Source organism: Leopardus geoffroyi, chromosome A2 (genome assembly GCF_018350155.1).
Source record: "Leopardus geoffroyi isolate Oge1 chromosome A2, O.geoffroyi_Oge1_pat1.0, whole genome shotgun sequence".
In the NCBI taxonomy this organism is placed as follows: domain Eukaryota; kingdom Metazoa; phylum Chordata; class Mammalia; order Carnivora; family Felidae; genus Leopardus; species Leopardus geoffroyi.
In genome coordinates, this window is record NC_059331.1 from 845,666 (window position 1) to 861,708 (window position 16,043).

Sequence of the window (16,043 nt, forward strand, 5' to 3'; positions counted from 1 at the left end):
TCGCCCCCCCCCTCCCCCGCCCGCTGTGGCGCGACTTTCCTCCGTCACGTCAACAGGCTGCACTGTGTGCCCGCCGGGGCTGCATGGAGGCCATCGTGGCCCAGCTGGCTTCTGAGAGCGAGGAGCTGCACCAGGTGCGGGGGCAGGGGGCGGCGTGGCGGGGTGGGGGGGTGGGGGGGGGTGGGGGGAGGCCCACAGGGCGGCTCACCGCCCGAGGCCTTTCTGCCGGCCAAGTCCCCTCTCCTCTGGGTGTGACGGGGCTCCCGTGGTGGGCGCCCCCGCCTGGCGCAGGGGTGAGGACGCGATTGCGGCCGCCCGGGGAGCCGGGGCCCCAGGTCCACCGCGCCCGCTCCGCCCCGCCCCAGGTTGTGTCCAGCATCCTGCGCAACCTGTCCTGGCGGGCCGACATCCACAGCAAGAAGGTGCTGAGGGAGGTGGGCAGCATGACCGCCCTGATGCGGTGCGTCCTTCGAGCCTCCAAGGTGGGCACGGGGGCGGGGCGGGGACGCGTGCGTGGGGTGGGGGCGGGCGCGGGCGTGGGGTGGGCCCGGCCGGACCGAGCGCTGCTGAGCGGGTGGCCCAGCCCTGGGGCCCCCGGCCCCGCGTCTCAGAACCCGGTGACGGTCAACGTGATTGCTTCTCGCTCGCACTCGAAGGCGTGTCTGGGTGCCAGCGTTGGGTCCGCAGCTCGGTGGGGTGGGGGAGAGGCGGGTGCGCCGGCTCGCTGGGCCCCCGCCGCTCACCCCCCACCCCCCGCCCCGCTCGGCGCCCAGGAGTCCACCCTGAAGAGTGTGCTCAGCGCCCTGTGGAACCTGTCGGCGCACAGCACGGAGAACAAGGCGGCCATCTGCCAGGTGGACGGCGCCCTGGGCTTCCTGGTGAGGACACTGACCTACAAGTGCCAGAGCAACTCTCTGGCCGTCATCGAGAGTGGCGGCGGCATCCTGCGCAACGTGTCCAGCCTCATCGCCACGCGGGAGGACTACAGGTCGCCCCCCCTCCCCCCGCCGGGGCTCTGGGACGGGTGCGGGGGGGGGGGGGGGCACTGGGGGAAGCTGGGCCCCAGCTGGGCCCCAGGCGCAGACCGGGGTGGGGCTGGCAGATCCCACTCTGCTGGGAACCGAGGACAAGCCCTGATTGTGCTGTGAATGAACGGTCCCGATTTGTCCCTGGAGACTAAGGTTTTTTTTTTTTAACATAAGTATACCCCAAATTTTGTGTGGGGTGTGCTCGTATAATCAACGTTTAGTTAACTTATTAAAATGAAAACATGGGGGCGCCTGGGTGGCTCAGTCATTTAAGCGTCTGACTCTTCATCTGGGCTCAGGTCGTGATCTCACAGTTCGGGAAATCGAGCCCCACATCGGGCTCTGTGCTGAGCACGGCGCCTGCTTGGGGTTCCCCGTCTCTCTCTGCCCCTTCCCTGTGCGCACGCATACAGGTGCTCTCTCAAAATAAACATTTCAAAGTAAAATAAAAATAAAACGTATTATTTTTTAGATAATGTTAATAAATACTTGTTCTTTATTACAATCTTAACTAAGTAATATTAAAACCTGTTTTTAAAATACTTATTGGGGCGCCTGGGTGGCTCAGTCGGTTAAGCGTCCGACTTCAGCCAGGTCACGATCTCGCGGTCCGTGAGTTCGAGCCCCGCGTCGGGCTCTGGGCTGATGGCTCAGAGCCTGGAGCCTGTTTCCGATTCTGTGTCTCCCTCTCTCTCTGCCCCTCCCCCGTTCATGCTCTGTCTCTCTCTGTCTCAAAAATAAATAAAACGTTAAAAAAAATTTTTTTTTAAATAAAATAAAATAAAATAAAATACTTATTAATTTTGCAAGAGAGAGAAAGTGCAAGCAGGGGAGAGGCAGAGAGGGAGAGACACAGCATTCCAAGCAAGCTCTGCACCGACAGGGCACGGCCCAACGTGGGACTCAAACCCACGAATACGAGACCATGACCCAAGCTGAGAGCAAGACTCGGGTGCTTAACCGACTGAGCCACACAGGTGCCCCGATGCTTCCTCTTTATAAAAATAAAGTATTGTTTATTGGATGATAATCAGTAACGTTTTTCATGTAAGAAAACACAAAACATTTGTTTTCAATATAAGTATATCCCAAATATTGCATGGGCTCTACTTGTGCTAAAGATTTTATTTATTAAATCAATAAAACACTTATTTACTAGGTAATACTAATCATTAACAATGCTTAGGGGTTTTTTTCTTAAAAGATTTTATTTTTAAGTAGTCTCTACACCCGGTATGAGGCTCAGACTCACCACGCTGAGCCAGCCAGGCACTCTAATATTTTTAAAAACAGATAAAACTTATCTTCAGCGTAAGTATACCCCAAATATCATGAGATGTAGTTGTGCTAAAATGAGGTAAAGTCAAACTGAAGTTCACTTTAAAAAAAGTATTTTTTTAAATGTCTACTTATTTTTTAAATGTTATTTTTTAAAATGTTTATTTACTTTTGAAAGACAGAGAGCACAGGCAGGGGTGGGGCAGAGAGAGAGAGGGGGACACAGAATCCGAAGCAGGCCCCAGGCTCTGAGCTGTCAGCACAGAGCCCGATGTGGGGCTCGAACCCACGAACTGTGAGATCATGACCCAGGCTGAAGTCGGATGCTTAACCGACTGGGCCACCCGGGTGCCCCTCTATTTATTTTGAGGGAGTGCATGTGAGCGGGGAGGGGCAGAGAGAGAGGGCGAGAGAATCCCAAGAAGGCCCCATGCTACCAGCGCAGAGCCCGACCCTGGGTTCGAACCCATGAAACGTGAGATCGTGACCCGAGCCAAAATCAACCGTCGGACACCTAACTGACCGAGCCCCCCTGCGCCCCTAGAAGAAAGTATTATCATTTCACTATGTGACGTCGCACCACGTATTTATTCGGTGTCCTGAAACGCAAAGTCGCCTGGGGAGCCCCGGACTCGTATTTGCGGGGGCGGGGGGGGGGGGGTGGCGGGCGCTGGGCGCAGGCCTGACGCCCCCTCGTGCCACAGGCAGGTGCTGCGGGACCACAACTGTCTGCAGACGCTGCTGCAGCACCTGACGTCCCACAGCCTGACCATCGTGAGCAACGCATGCGGCACGCTCTGGAACCTGTCGGCCCGCAGCCCGCGCGACCAGGAGCTGCTGTGGGACCTGGGGGCCGTGGGCATGCTGCGGAACCTGGTGCACTCCAAGCACAAGATGATCGCCATGGGCAGCGCCGCGGCCCTGCGCAACCTGCTGGCCCACCGGCCCGCCAAGTACCAGGCGACGGCCACCGCCGTGTCCCCCGGCGCGTGCGCACCCAGTCTGTACGTGAGGAAGCAGCGGGCGCTGGAGGCCGAGCTGGACACGCGACATCTGGCCCAGGCGCTCGACCACCTGGAGAAGCAGGGCCTGCCCGAGGCCGAGGCCGAGGCCGCCTCCAAGAAGCCGCTGCCGCCCCTGCGGCATCTGGACGGGCTGGCCCGGGACTACGCCTCCGACTCCGGCTGCTTCGACGACGACGAGGCGCCCTCCCTGGCCGCTGCCGCCTCGACCGCCGAGCCCGCCAGCCCCGCCGTGCTGTCCCTCTTCCTGGGCAGCCCCTTCCTGCAGGGACAGGCTCTGGCCCGCGCCCCGCCCGCCCGCCGCAGCGGCCCGGAGGCGGAGAAGGAGGCCGGCGGGGAGGCGGCCGTGGCGGCCAGGGCCAAGGCCAAGCTGGCGCTGGCGGTGGCGCGGATCGACCGGCTGGTGGAGGACATCTCGGCCCTGCACACCTCGTCCGACGACAGCTTCAGCCTCAGCTCCGGGGACCCCGGGCAGGAGGCCCCGCGGGAGGGCCGCGCCCAGTCCTGCTCCCCTTGCCGGCGGCCGGAGGGCAGGCGGCAGGAGGCCGGCGGCCGGGCCCACCCGCTGCTGCGGCTCCAGGCCGCCCACGCCAGCCTGTCCAACGACAGTCTCAACAGCGGCAGCAGCGCCGGTGACGGGCGCTGCCCCCGCGAGCACACGAGGCCCTGCCCGCTGGCCGTGCTGGCCGAGCACCACGAGGGGGCCCCGTGCAGCCAGGCGCGGCCCAGCCGGCTGGACCTCAGCCTGCCGGGCGGCCGGGAGCCGGCCGGGAGGGACGGCTCCGCGGCCGACGCCTGCGTGCGCACCATCAAGCTCTCGCCCACCTACCAGCACGTGCCGCTCTTCGAGGGCCACCCCAGGGCGGGGGCGGGCGCGGGGCCCCTGGCCGCCGGGGCCCGGAAGCAGGCCTGGCTGCCCACGGAGGGCCTGAGCCAGCTGCCCGAGAAGCCGGCGGCAGAGACGGCGCCCCTCCGCCTGTCCCGCTGCAGCTCTCTGTCCTCGCTGTCCTCGGCCGGCCGCCCCGGCCCCAGTGAGGCCGGGGACCTGGACAGTGACTCGTCCCTGGAGGCACTGGAGGAGGCGGGACCCGGCCAGGCGGACCTGGACGGAGCCTGGCTCGGGCCTGGGGCCGCCTCCCTGCCCGTGGCCATCCCGGCGCCGCACCGGGGCCGCGGCCTGGGGGCGGAGGACACCACGCCGTCCAGCTCCTCCGAGAACTGCGTGCAGGAGACGCCGCTGGTGCTGAGCCGCTGCAGCTCCGTGAGCTCCCTGAGCAGTTTCGAGAGCCCGTCCATCGCCAGCTCCGTCCCCAGCGACCCGTGCAGCGGGCTGGGCAGCGGCACGGTCAGCCCCAGCGAGCTGCCCGACAGCCCCGGGCAGACCATGCCGCCCAGCCGCAGCAAGACGCCCCCGCTGGCCCCTGCGCCCCCCGGCGAGCGCGAGAGCACCCAGTTCAGCTTGCAGTGGGAGAGCTACGTGAAGCGATTCCTGGACATCGCCGACCGCCGGGAGCGCTGCCGGCTGCCGTCGGAGCTCGACGCCGGCAGCGTCCGCTTCACGGTGGAGAAGCCGGACGAGAACTTCTCGTGCGCCTCGAGCCTCAGCGCGCTGGCCCTGCACGAGCACTACGTGCAGAAGGATGTGGAGCTGCGGCTGCTGCCCCCCGCCTGCCCGGATCGCGGCGGCCCCGGCCCCGGCCCGCACCTCGCGGGGCACCGCCGGCGGGACGAGGCCGCTGGGTGCCTGGAGGGGCCGGCAGCCGCCGACCAGGAGCTGCAGCTGCTGCGCGAGTGCCTGGGGGCAGCCGTGCCCGCCAGGCTCCGCAAGGTGGCCTCGGCCCTGGTGCCCGGCCGCCGCGCGCTGCCCGTGCCCGTGTACATGCTGGTGCCCGCCCCCGCCCGGGGGGACGACTCATGCACCGACTCAGCCGAGGGCACGCCGGTCACCTTCTCCAGTGCCACCTCGCTCAGCGACGAGACGCTGCAGGGACCTCCCAGGGACCCACCCGCCGGGCAGGCAGCCGGCCGGAAGACCGCAGGTCGGGAGGCCGCCGCCAGGCAGGCCACCGGGCACCGCCACGGGGCGTGGGGCGGGGGCCGGAGCGCAGAGCAGGCCCGGGGGGCGGGCACGAGCCGGGCGGGGCTGGAGCTGCCCCTCCGCCAGCCCTCGAGCGCCTGCACGGACAGGGACGGCCCCCGCCCGAGCCAGGCACGTGGGGGCGGGGCACCGCAGTCGCTGTGCCTCACGACGCCCACCGAGGAGGCCGTGTACTGCTTCTACGACAACGACTCCGATGAAGAGCCGTCCGAGGCGGTGGCGCCCCCGCGGCGGGCGTCGGCCATCCCCCGTGCCGTGAAGAGAGAGCACCCGGCCGGCAGGAAGGACGCACAGGCCACACCCAAGGCCGCGGCCAAGGCCCTGCCCGCTGCCCGCGCCCAGCCCAGCCTCATCGCCGACGAGACCCCACCATGCTATTCCCTGAGCTCCTCCGCCAGCTCCCTCAGCGAGCCTGAGCCCCCCGAGCAGCCGGCCAGCCGGCCCCGTGCTCCCGAGCCGGCCGTCGCCAAAGTCGTGGGCCCGGGGGGCGGGTGCAGCGGCGCTCCCAGCCCGCGGGCGGGGACGGGGCCGGGGCCGGGGCCGCTCCGGCGCTGTGTCGGGTCAGCCGTGCCCGGGCGCCGGCTCCAGGCATCAGGCCCGAGGCGCCGCAAGCCCCAGGCCGCCCGGCCAGACAAGCGGCCAGCGGAGCGGCCCCAGGAGCGCGGTGACGAGGCGGCGGGCTCAGACCAGGCCTCCGACCTGGACAGCGTCGAGTGGCGCGCCATCCAAGAGGGCGCCAACTCCATCGTCACGTGGCTGCACCAGGCGGCGGCCGCGGCCACCCACGAGGCCTCATCGGGCTCTGACTCCATCCTGTCGGGGTCGGGGCTGTCGGGCTCCACCCTGCAGCCGCCGGTGCACAGGAAGGGCCAGCGGCTGCAGGCGGGCGGTGCCGCGAGGCCGAGGCCGGAGAAGCGGGACTCAACCGTGGCCCAGCACGGCCCCAGTGGCCCCGAGAAGCCGCGTGGTGCTCAGAAGACGGCGTGCAGGGTGCCGGCCGTGCTCCGGGGACGGACCGTGATCTATGTGCCCAGCCCGGCCCCCCGGGCACAGCCCAGAGGCAACCCCAGCACCCGTGTGGCACCGAGGAAGGTGGGAGCCCCTGCGCAGCCCGCAGCCCCGGCCAAAGCCCCCAGCCCCGGGCAGCAGCAGCAGCAGCAGCAGCAGCAGCAGCGGTCTCGAAGCCTACACCGGCCGGGCAAGATCTCGGAGCTGGCGGCACTGAGCCCCCCCCAGCGGAGCGCCACGCCGCCCGCCCGCCTGGCCAAGGCCCCCTCATCCGGCTCCTCCCCGGCCTCCCCGGCCTCCCAGCCCCCGCCCAGGAGGCCGCCCTCGGGCCCCCAGGCTGCGGGGCCCCTACCTGGTCCCGGGGCGTCTCTGGCGCCCCAGACGCCCGCGCGGGCCCTACTGTCCAAGCAGCACAAGACGCAGAAGTCACCCGTGCGGATCCCCTTCATGCAGAGGCCCGCCAGGCGGGGGCCGCCAGCCCTGGCCAGGGCAGCCCCGGAGCCGGGCCCCAGGGGCCGGGCAGGAGCCGAGGGAAGCCCGGGCGCCCGAGGGGGCCGCCTGGGCCTGGTGCGCGTGGCCTCCGCCCGCTCCAGTGGCAGCGAGTCCTCCGACCGCTCGGGTTTCCGGCGGCAGCTGACCTTCGTCAAGGAGTCCGCGGGCCTGCCGCGCCGCCGCCGCTCAGAGGTGGCCGCGCCCGAGGCCGCGACCTCCGCCTCCCAGGGTGGCTCCCCCCGGCGCGGTCGGCCCGCCCTGCCCGCGGTCTTCCTGTGCTCCTCGCGCTGCGACGAGCTGCGGGCGGCCCCCCGACGACCCCCTGCAGCCAGGCCCAGCCCCGGCGAGCGGCCGCCGCGGCGCCCCAGCTCCGAAAGCCCGTCCCGCCTGCCCGTCCGCACGCCGGCCGCCCGGCCCGAGGCCGTCAAGCGCTACGCCTCCCTGCCGCACATCAGCGCGCTGCCGGGGCCCGCGGCTGACGCCGCCCGCCGCAGCAGCGACGGGGAGGCCCGGCCGCTCCCGAGGGTGGCGGCCCCGGGCACCACGTGGCGTCGCATCCGGGACGAGGACGTTCCGCACATCCTTCGGAGCACGCTGCCCGCCACCGCCCTGCCCCTGGTGGGCGCCTCCCCCGAGGAGGGCCCCGGCGGGCCCCCGCAGCGCAAGACCAGCGACGCCGTGGTCCAGACCGAGGACTTCGTTGCCGCCAAGACCAACTCCAGCACGTCTCCGAGCCTGGAGAGCAGGGGGCCCCCCCAGGCCCTGGGCGGCGGCCCCACACCCTTCCCTGGCAGCGATGTGGATGGGCCCTGCCCCCCCAAGGCGCCCACCTCTGCCCCCTTCGTCCATGAGGGCCTGGGGGTGGCCGTGGGAGGCTTTCCCACCAGCCGGCACGGCTCCCCCAGCCGCGCGGCCCGCGTGCCCCCCTTCAACTATGTGCCCAGCCCCATGGTGGCAGCCGCCGCCGACTTGGCCGCAGAGAAAGCCCCCACCGCTGCCCCCGCCAGCCTTCTGGAATAGTGGCCGGGGCTGGCCTTCTGGAACATCCTCTCCCGGTGGAGGGCTGGCCTGGCTGCCCAGGGGGTGGTCCCACGGTCCATCTACCCTCCAGAGCCCCTGCCCTTGGAGCCCCCCTGCAGCCTGAATCGGCCTCACATCTCACGCACAGATGCTTGCTCCGCGCCGCGGGGGCTCTGGAAGGAGGTGGAGCTGAGGGCCGGAGCTGCGGTCCCAACCTGGCCCCCACGCAGAGACCACCCTCCCAGCTCGGGCTGCCCTGCGCAGTGTGCTCGTGGCCCCGAGCTTCGGCAAGACCCTCCCGTTTCGGGAGGCGCAGGGAAGTGGCAACCCGCCCGGGGTGGGGGACGGAGCGGGGAGGGTGGCCCCCTCCAGCGCGCGCCGGGATGAAGCCTGTAGCGTCGGAGGCCGCGTAATTGGTTAATGATGGCTTTGCCGGTTCGCTTGCCGCCTCGGCCCCAGCTGGGGGTGTGGGGGCGGGCGCGGCTGAGCCCCAGACAGCGCCGTCTAGCGAGTCGGGAGCGCCCCGCCGCCGGGCGGCCGGGAACTGCAGGGAGAGACTGGTGCCCGGACGATGGGGACGGTCAACGGTGTGGTCAGACAGCCCGGCTGGGGCGGGGGCGCGCGACCGCAACGGGCGGGAGGAAGCGTGTGGAGGGACGCCCCCGAAGGCCACCGCCGCCGCGCTTCTCTATTCCATTCTCCTTCGCCACGCACGAAGCGCTGGGCCCCACGGGCCTCGCGCCAGGGACGGCACAGCTGCGGGAGATGCCGGCCCCGGGTCGGGGGCGGGGGGGACGGATGGCAGACGGCGAGCCCCGAGGCCTCACTTCTCCCCTCTCACGTGCAGCTCAGGGCCCCCGGGTGCGCGCGTGTTCAGCCTCAGCCCCGAGAACGCCTCCTTGCAGGGAGAGCCGGCGACCTCTTTCCTGCGGCGCGGGGGCCCCCCGGGGAGAAGCTGATCCTGGCGAGCGGATCTGCTGAGACAGCCGCCCCCGCCGGAGCGCCACCCCCGCCGGGGCAGATGCCGTCAGGGGAGACAGCGTGGCTGCCGCAAGTCCCTTCTCTGAAGAGCAGTGGAGAGCCCCCGCCCGCGGGCACCACTGACCCTCCCCGTCACCCAGAAGGGGTTCCAGTGGCCACCACCCTCGGCTCGGGGAGCCCCTGGGAGCCATGCTGACCCCGATGCCACACGCACCCCGCTGCATCGCACCCCCAGATGCCCCATCCCGTGGGACGGGAGCCGGGCCCGACCTGAGCGTCCGGCAGGCAGGGATGGCGTGTGAGCCCGCGTAAGGCCTCGGCCGCCCCTCGGGCCACACAGGCCTGTGTCAGAGACCCCCGGCCCCCGTCCCCGCGGTAGCCCGTGGGGCCCGGACTGGGGGTCGCCCGGCTCGTTTGTGGACTTGGGGACTGCCAAACACTGTCTGTGCTTCCGGTCCCCGCGGGCCAGGCTTCCCCGAAGTGGCCTGGCGGGAGGGAAGGGGCGGCAGCAGGCCCGCCAGCGGCTCGTCCAGCCACAGGGCCCGGGGCTTCGAGCACCCACGCACTGTGAGACCCTGGGCACTGCTTTCGCCGCTCTGTGCCTCAGTCTCCCCACGTGGGCCGTGGGGAGAACTCCCAGAGCTACCTCTTGGGCGAGCGGAGAGACCACCAAGACTGGGGGAGAGACCTCGCTGCCGCCCCCTGCCTGCCTCTCCACGGGCGGGGCCGGAAGGCAGCCCCCACGCGGGCCAGCACACAGGCGCTCCCTCCCCACCCGTGCCCGGCAGCCACTTTTGCCTTTTCCAACCCCCTGCACTGGGGGCACAGCCACACCTCATCACCCAGCCTGGGCGGGCCGCAGGGGCCCTGGCGGCACAGATTTCTGGAGGCGGCGGTTGGCGGTCACCGGACAATCGACCTGAGTCGGGGGCTGAAGACCTAAGGTCTCAGGACCCAAAGGACCAACCCAGCCACCCGCCAAGGGGACACGTCAAGGACCCATCCGCCTCTGGGGCACTCCTGGGGTGAGCCCGAGGGGGACAACTGTGACCCCAGGCCTGTGACTTCGGGCCCAGGGCCGGCCGGACGCACCCGCTGGCGCAGCATTACCTCACCCCTGCCGCCCCCGCCGGCCTCCCGGTTGGCGGCCACGGCACCCCACAGCCCGAGCGTGGTTGTCCCGGCTCATCCCTTCGTGTCTCCGTCCCGGGTCTCTGCAGCACCACAGGCCACGTGTAAATACGGCCCATCCACCCCCACTGACCACGCAGCCGGCGTCTGGCGGGAGGAAGCCACGGAACCAGGCGTCTCACATGCACCTTTAATAAACAGCTGTTGAATCGCGCTCTGCTGCTTGTGGCTGCGTTTCCAAGTGGGCGAGGAAGGGGTGGGGGGCCAGGAGGGGACTCCGGGGCCTTCTGTCCTGCCCACCCCTTCTGGGGTCCGGGTGATGGCCCAGCCTGGCTTCTGCCGGGAGCAGGCAGATGCCCCTTTGGGCAGGTCCCTGGACGCAGAGCCTGAGCGTGGGCCGGGGTCCCAGGTCGACAGCACCGGGAGGCCAGCGGGTGTGCCCCTGCCTGACCCCAGGGGACTCCGAGTGGACAGCACCCCGGAGTCAGGAAGCGCTGGAGACCAGGGCCAGGCAGGGAAAGCGGAAGAACTTCTCACCAAGGGCGTGCCGCGAGCAGCGGGGCGGGCGTGCGATGGTCAAGCGTCCCCAAGGCCCCCTTCCTGGGTCTTGGTTTTGGGGCGTCTCAGGGTTAAGCAGGCTCCCCTTCTTCAGGGAAAGAGAAACACCTCCGGGGATGCTCGGGGTCCCCCGTGTCAGGGTCCTGCTGTGGCACTTCGGAGCTCCCACGGAGCGCCGGACGCGCAGCCACGAGCAGCCTGGCTTCTGGGACGCCTCTCGCAGCCAGCCGCCTCTGCTCCAGTCTCCTGAAAGTTGCTCTTTTGGAGTCAAAAGCCCTTTTCAAGATCCGCTCCTGTTCCATACACCTGCCCGTAGACGAAGCCTTCCAGGATGAAGGCAGCCAGCGAGGGCTCGGGTGGGAGACTGGCCAGCTTGTCCCCTCCCGGGAGCCCAGGCCAGGCACCCCTGTGATGGGGTGAGTCCCAGGTGGGTCCCGCACCCCGACGGGTAACCCGCCCCGCAGGAGCGCCCAGGCCTCGGATCAGGGTGCTCGGTAGGGGCACCACCAGAGGCCCCGTCTCTGGTCCGGGCCCTGCTGGGCAAGCGCTCCTCCAGCAGCCGGCCACTGTCTGGAGGGAACGGGGTGCTCTGCCGGAATCTTGGGGGCCCCCCCTCCGCACTTCATGCAGAGATGGGCGGAGAGAGAAAACAGCCGGGGTTCCACAGGGTTCCATCTCCGTTGCGATGACGCGGGGAAGCAGGGTCGCGAGAGGCAAAGAGAGGTTGGACGGACCGGCCCTCGGGTGCTGGGGACCCCACACGAAGCCCGGTCTGGGCTCCACGGCCAGGGCGGGCGGCACCCACACTGCCCCAGACCCGCCCCTCGAAAGGGGCCCGCGCCCGGCGAGGCAGCTGTGTCTGTCACCCCCCACGCAGGCTGTGGGCCCCGGGTTCTCCGGGCCCCGGGGCGAGCCCAGGCCATGCGACCCAGGGGCCCAGGTGTGAGGTGTGCCGGGTCAGGTGTCTCGGGGGGGGGGGGACCAAAGGTGCCGGTGAGCCGCGGGGCGCCCTGCCGGGGTGCGCGCTAAGGCGAGCTGGCGGGCCAGTCAGCCCAAGGAGGCAGCCACGGCCCCTGGGGGCGCCCCCTGCTTCAGCAGGCGGACTTCCCGCTCCAGCCCCTCGCCAGCCCGCCACAGGTCCTCACGCTTCTGCTTCAGCCCGTCGCCCGCCTGCTGCAGACGCTGATTCATGGCTACGTAGGCGCGGCTCTGCTGGTAAAGCTGCTGCTGCTGGGCCTCCACGTCCTCCGCCCTCCCGGAGAGGCCTGGGGAGTCTGGGGACAGCACACAGCACCCCAGTCAGGGAGCGACAGGGAGAGGATCCGGCTGGGGGCACGGATCACAGAAGGGGCGGGACACCCCTGTCCTGAGGCCCTGCCTGGGGATCGGCCTCCTCGTCCGCCCGCAGAGGGCGGGGGCCCACAACAGAGCCACAGGGCAGGCTGGCTCCCACCCCACTCTCGTCCCGCAACCTTTTCCCCGTTCTCGAGACCTCGTGAGACCCAGGACCCGGGGTTGGGAGGAGGATTGGGACACGCGTTTCCCAGCGAGGGCGCTTCCTAAAACAGCCCACGCCCGGCCAGCAGCAGAGACTCCACAGGGCTCAGGTCTCCTAGAGAAATGTCAGATGCTCCCGACGTGCCTGCAGGTGGTCTCGGACAGGAGCCCCGCCAGCGGGGGGAGCCCCTCTCCCTTCAGTGAGCCCGAACGCAGCCCGTGCCTCAGTCTCCCCACCGTCAGGATGCTGGGGGCCCTGGGCTCAAGCAGCCTTCCAAGAAGCAGCTGCAGGACAGGGATAAACACCAGTTGTGCCCCACCTTCCAGAACATTCTGGATGGTGGAATGCCCTGCAGGTGAGCTGTCCAATACAGAACCAGCCGCCAGCCAGGAGTGGTTCTCGAGCACCTGAAGCATGGCCACACGGAGCAAAGAACCCAATTTTTACTACTTCTTAATTTTTTTTTTTAATTCCCAAAGCAGGGGCGGATGGATGAGTCTGTTGGTCAAGCGTCCAACTCTTGATTTCAGCTCAGGTCATGATCTCACAGTTCCAGAGTTCCAGCCCCGCGTCAGGCTCCGCGCTGAGCATGGCACCTGCTTAAAATTCTCTCTCTTCCTCCCTCCCTCTCTCAAAATAGGTAAATAAACTTAAAAAAAAAAAAATCCCAAAACGTTTCTCACCATCTATGGCTTCACAAGACTTAAGGGTGAATTCTCCTCCCACTAGACCAGCCCGAGGGCGGGCACTGGCCTCGACTTTGTTCACGTCCCGACCCAGTGCCCAGAGCAGCACCTGGCACGAGGCCGGTACCTTCTTCGGGAAGGTTGAACGAGTGAGTAAACGAACCTCATCAGGGTCACAGCTAAGCGAGCGGGCTCTGTGCCAGTACAGCGACAGGGCCACCGAAATCCCAACTTCAAGCCATTCCCCTTCTCACCGAGTATTCTCCCCCACCGCCACTGAAAAATCCGTTTGTTCGTGTTTTTAATTTTAGGATTTCACTTTTAAATAATCTCCACACCCGGCGTGGGGCAGGAACCCACAACCCCGAGATCCAGAGTCCGCGCGCTCCGCGGGCTGAGTCAAAAATCCATTTCTAGCTCCCTGGCTTTTTACCAGAACAGGCGACAACCGGGATGTGGCGGCGGACCCGACTGCGGACCCCCGTTCCAGACGCCCCTCTGCAGCTGCGCCCCACTTTACAGACGTGCCGCGGAAGCTCAGAAAGGGTAAGGACCGCGCTGAAATCGAAGCTCCTAACTCCTCGGCCGCACAGCGCTTCTCCCCGCCCCTTGCCGCTGGGGTCTCAGGGTCGACCCACCCCCCCCCCCCGCTCGTGCCCGGACTCCCCCCTACCTTCCAGGGCCAGGGCGGTGAAAACGGGGTCCTCGGAGGGCGCACCCCGCACGTCCTCCAGGATCTGCTCCACCGTGGGGGGCGCTGGGCGAGTGGGCAGTACCACCCGCTTCTTGGCCTTGGAACCCATCCCTGGAGGCGAGAGAAAAGGCAGTTGTCGGGGGCGTCTCCCTCTCGGCGTTTCCCTGGGCCCTTCCTCCGTCCAGTGAACTCCTCCTACACACCCATCAGAGCCCCGTGCCCGGGGAAGCCCACCCTGCCCCGCCCCGCTGGGCTCGCCTCGCCCCTGGCCCGCCCAACGACCGACAACTTGGGGCCAGGGGTTTCCGCATCCGACTCCATCCCCGCCTCAGTTTCCCCGTTAATGCCCCGAAAGCACTACCGCCTGACCCAGGCGCGCGCGCTGAGCCGCCGGCCCCGCCGACAACCCACTTCCGCTTCCGGTCGCAGCCCGGCCCCGCCCAGCAGGCACGTGACGCGTACTTCGAGCCTCCTCCGGCACCTGCCCGCCGCTTGTCAGGAGGCCACACCCCCTCTTAAAGGCGCCGCGCCTCTAAAGGTCCTCAATGGTTTGACTGGACCTGGGAAGTACGTGACCTCAACCTCCCCGGCGCGCCAGGCCTGGAAGAGCATGGGGTGGGCAGGGGGTCCTGTCCCGGCTCCCCTCGCTGCGTAACAAAGCACCCAAGTCCCGGTTTTCTGCCCAAAGTGGGCAGGGCGCCCAACCCACGTGGCTGCCGTGGGAACAAAGTTAACTGCCCTCTCGAGGGGGCTGGCCTGGCCGCGCCAATTCCCCGGGAGGTGGCCAGAGACGCCGGACGGAGCTCAGCCTGCTAGATTCCATCACAGTTGCCCCTCTGGTCCGTAGCACCTCCCACCTCTGCCCTGCCTGGTTCGTCCCCTGACAGCTAGGGCGGGAAGACAGGCTCAGAGACCAGGGCTGGCTTTGTGCCTTTTAACAGCTTTACTGGATGTTATCTACACATTACACAGTCCACCTGCTTAAAGTGTGCAATTCAATGGTTTTGAGAGAGATGTACAACCACCACCATAGTCTAATTCCAGAACATTCCATCACCCAAAAGACATCCCCATTAGTTAGCACCTCCCCCCTCCCCAGCCCCCACGAGCCCCCCCTTGTGTCCGTGGATGAGCCTGTTCTGGACGTTTCACACACTCGGACTCACACCCCGTGTGGCCTCTCGCGTCTGGTTTCCTCCCTCAGCGTCGTGTGTTCAGGGTCCTTCCGCGCGGGGCGGCGGGTTGGCGGCCGTGGGACGTGCGCGTGCACGGCGGACACGTTTATCTGTGGACGTGCGCGTGCGTGGACACACCTGAGTGACGTGCGCGTGCGCGATGGGCACATTGACCGTCCATCGCTTGATGGGCATCTCGGTTGTTTCCATCTTCGGTTGTCGTGATTCCTCCTGCTGAGAATATCCCTGTAACGGTTTTGTGCAGATATATGTTCTCGTTTCTCTTGGGGACATGCCTAGAAGCGGAACTTGGCAACTCTGCCAAGCGGGGTCATACGGCAACTCTGATGAATGGTTTACAGAACTGGTTTCCCGAAGCGTCTGCCCCCGGCGGGCACATTTTGGGTGCTTGCTGTGTGCCAGTGGGAAAACTACCTCTCTCGATCTTACGTTGGGTGAAGCAAGCGCTAGGCTTGGTGCTGTTGCACAGATGAGGCCACCAAAACTGCAAGAAGGCGGCCAAGCACCCCTGGACGCACGGCCCGGCCCTGGCAGGCGCTCAGATCCGCACACACGCTCACAGCAGCACGATTCACAACTCACGGGATGTAGAAACAGCCCAACTGTGCATGGATGGATGAATGGATCAACACACTGTCCGCCCACTCGGCCGCGAGCAGGAGCGAGGACACCCGCCGTCTTCAGGGCTGAACACACAAAACTCAGGGAGGGAACCAGACACGAGAGGCCACACAGGGTGTGAGTCCACGTGTGTGAAACGTCCAGAACGGGAAAATCCAGCTTGGGGGCCAGTGAAAGCAACATGCCTCCAGCCCATAATTCCCTCGGCCTCCCCACGACTCTCGCTCGGGGAGTAGAGAAGCAGCACGATTGTTATAACTCCACAGACCTACCTGCGGGGCGGGGAACAGCCACACGCATGCTCATTTGGGAATCATGCTTCTCTTTTTTTTTTTTTTAATTTTTTTTTCAACGTTTATTTATTTTTGGGACAGAGGGAGACAGAGCATGAACGGGGGAGGGGCAGAGAGAGAGGGAGACACAGAATCGGAAACAGGCTCCAGGCTCTGAGCCATCAGCCCAGAGCCCGACGCGGGGCTCGAACTCACGGACCGCGAGATCGTGACCTGGCTGAAGTCGGACGCTTCACCGACTGTGCCACCCAGGCGCCCCAAGGGAATCATGCTTCTCTTAATGATCAGCGTCAAAGAGAAACACCCCAACAGGACGAGGGAAACTTAGGAGGAGTTAGGAATGCAGCGTGCCGCCCTGGGAACCCCCCCACTTCACTCCTGCCCCCAGCAGACTGGGGGCCCCGGGTCCCAGCTGCCCCTTTTCCCTTGTGGGCCACAG

The 16,043-nt window shown here is 67.2% G+C and overlaps 2 protein-coding genes across 7 annotated transcripts in view; one reads left to right on the forward strand and one right to left on the reverse strand.

Moving 5' to 3' along the window:
* The window catches only part of APC2 (APC regulator of WNT signaling pathway 2), a 32,846-nt gene extending 22,574 nt beyond the window's left edge, over nt 1–10,272 (forward strand). For all 4 annotated transcript variants that reach the window (XM_045491231.1, XM_045491230.1, XM_045491228.1 and 1 more), the window contains 4 exons: nt 57–134; nt 366–482; nt 774–988; nt 3,011–10,272. In XM_045491231.1, coding sequence (XP_045347187.1) covers nt 57–134; nt 366–482; nt 774–988; nt 3,011–7,946 — 5,346 coding nt within the window. In that variant the 3' untranslated portion in view covers nt 7,947–10,272. The remainder of the gene's footprint in view (nt 1–56; nt 135–365; nt 483–773; nt 989–3,010) is intronic.
* Nucleotides 10,273–11,208: 936 nt separating this feature from the next.
* CA2H19orf25 (chromosome A2 C19orf25 homolog) lies at nt 11,209–14,679 on the reverse strand. Of its 3 annotated transcripts, none has more exons than XM_045491262.1 (3): nt 14,661–14,679; nt 13,474–13,605; nt 11,209–11,890 (listed from the first exon to the last, which is right to left on the reverse strand). In XM_045491262.1, exons 2-3 carry the CDS (start codon nt 13,601–13,603, stop codon nt 11,664–11,666), a joined length of 357 nt encoding a protein of 118 aa, XP_045347218.1. In that variant the 5' UTR covers nt 13,604–13,605; nt 14,661–14,679; the 3' UTR covers nt 11,209–11,663. The 3 variants fall into 3 exon arrangements, with proteins under 3 accessions (XP_045347218.1, XP_045347217.1, XP_045347216.1); XM_045491261.1 differs by lacking the exon at nt 14,661–14,679 and adding an exon at nt 13,856–14,059; XM_045491260.1 differs by lacking the exon at nt 14,661–14,679 and adding an exon at nt 13,864–14,055.
* Nucleotides 14,680–16,043: the final 1,364 nt, after the last annotated feature.

Coding starts and splice junctions, on each gene's coding strand:
- CA2H19orf25 (XM_045491262.1), bottom strand. CDS start 13,603: ATGGGTTCCAAGGCCAAGAAGCGGGTGGTACTGCCCACTCGCCCAGCG. Junction 11,891..13,473: donor CACCGCCCTGGCCCTGGAAG/GTAGGGGGGAGT, acceptor TGCTGTCCCCAG/ACTCCCCAGGCCTCTCCGGG.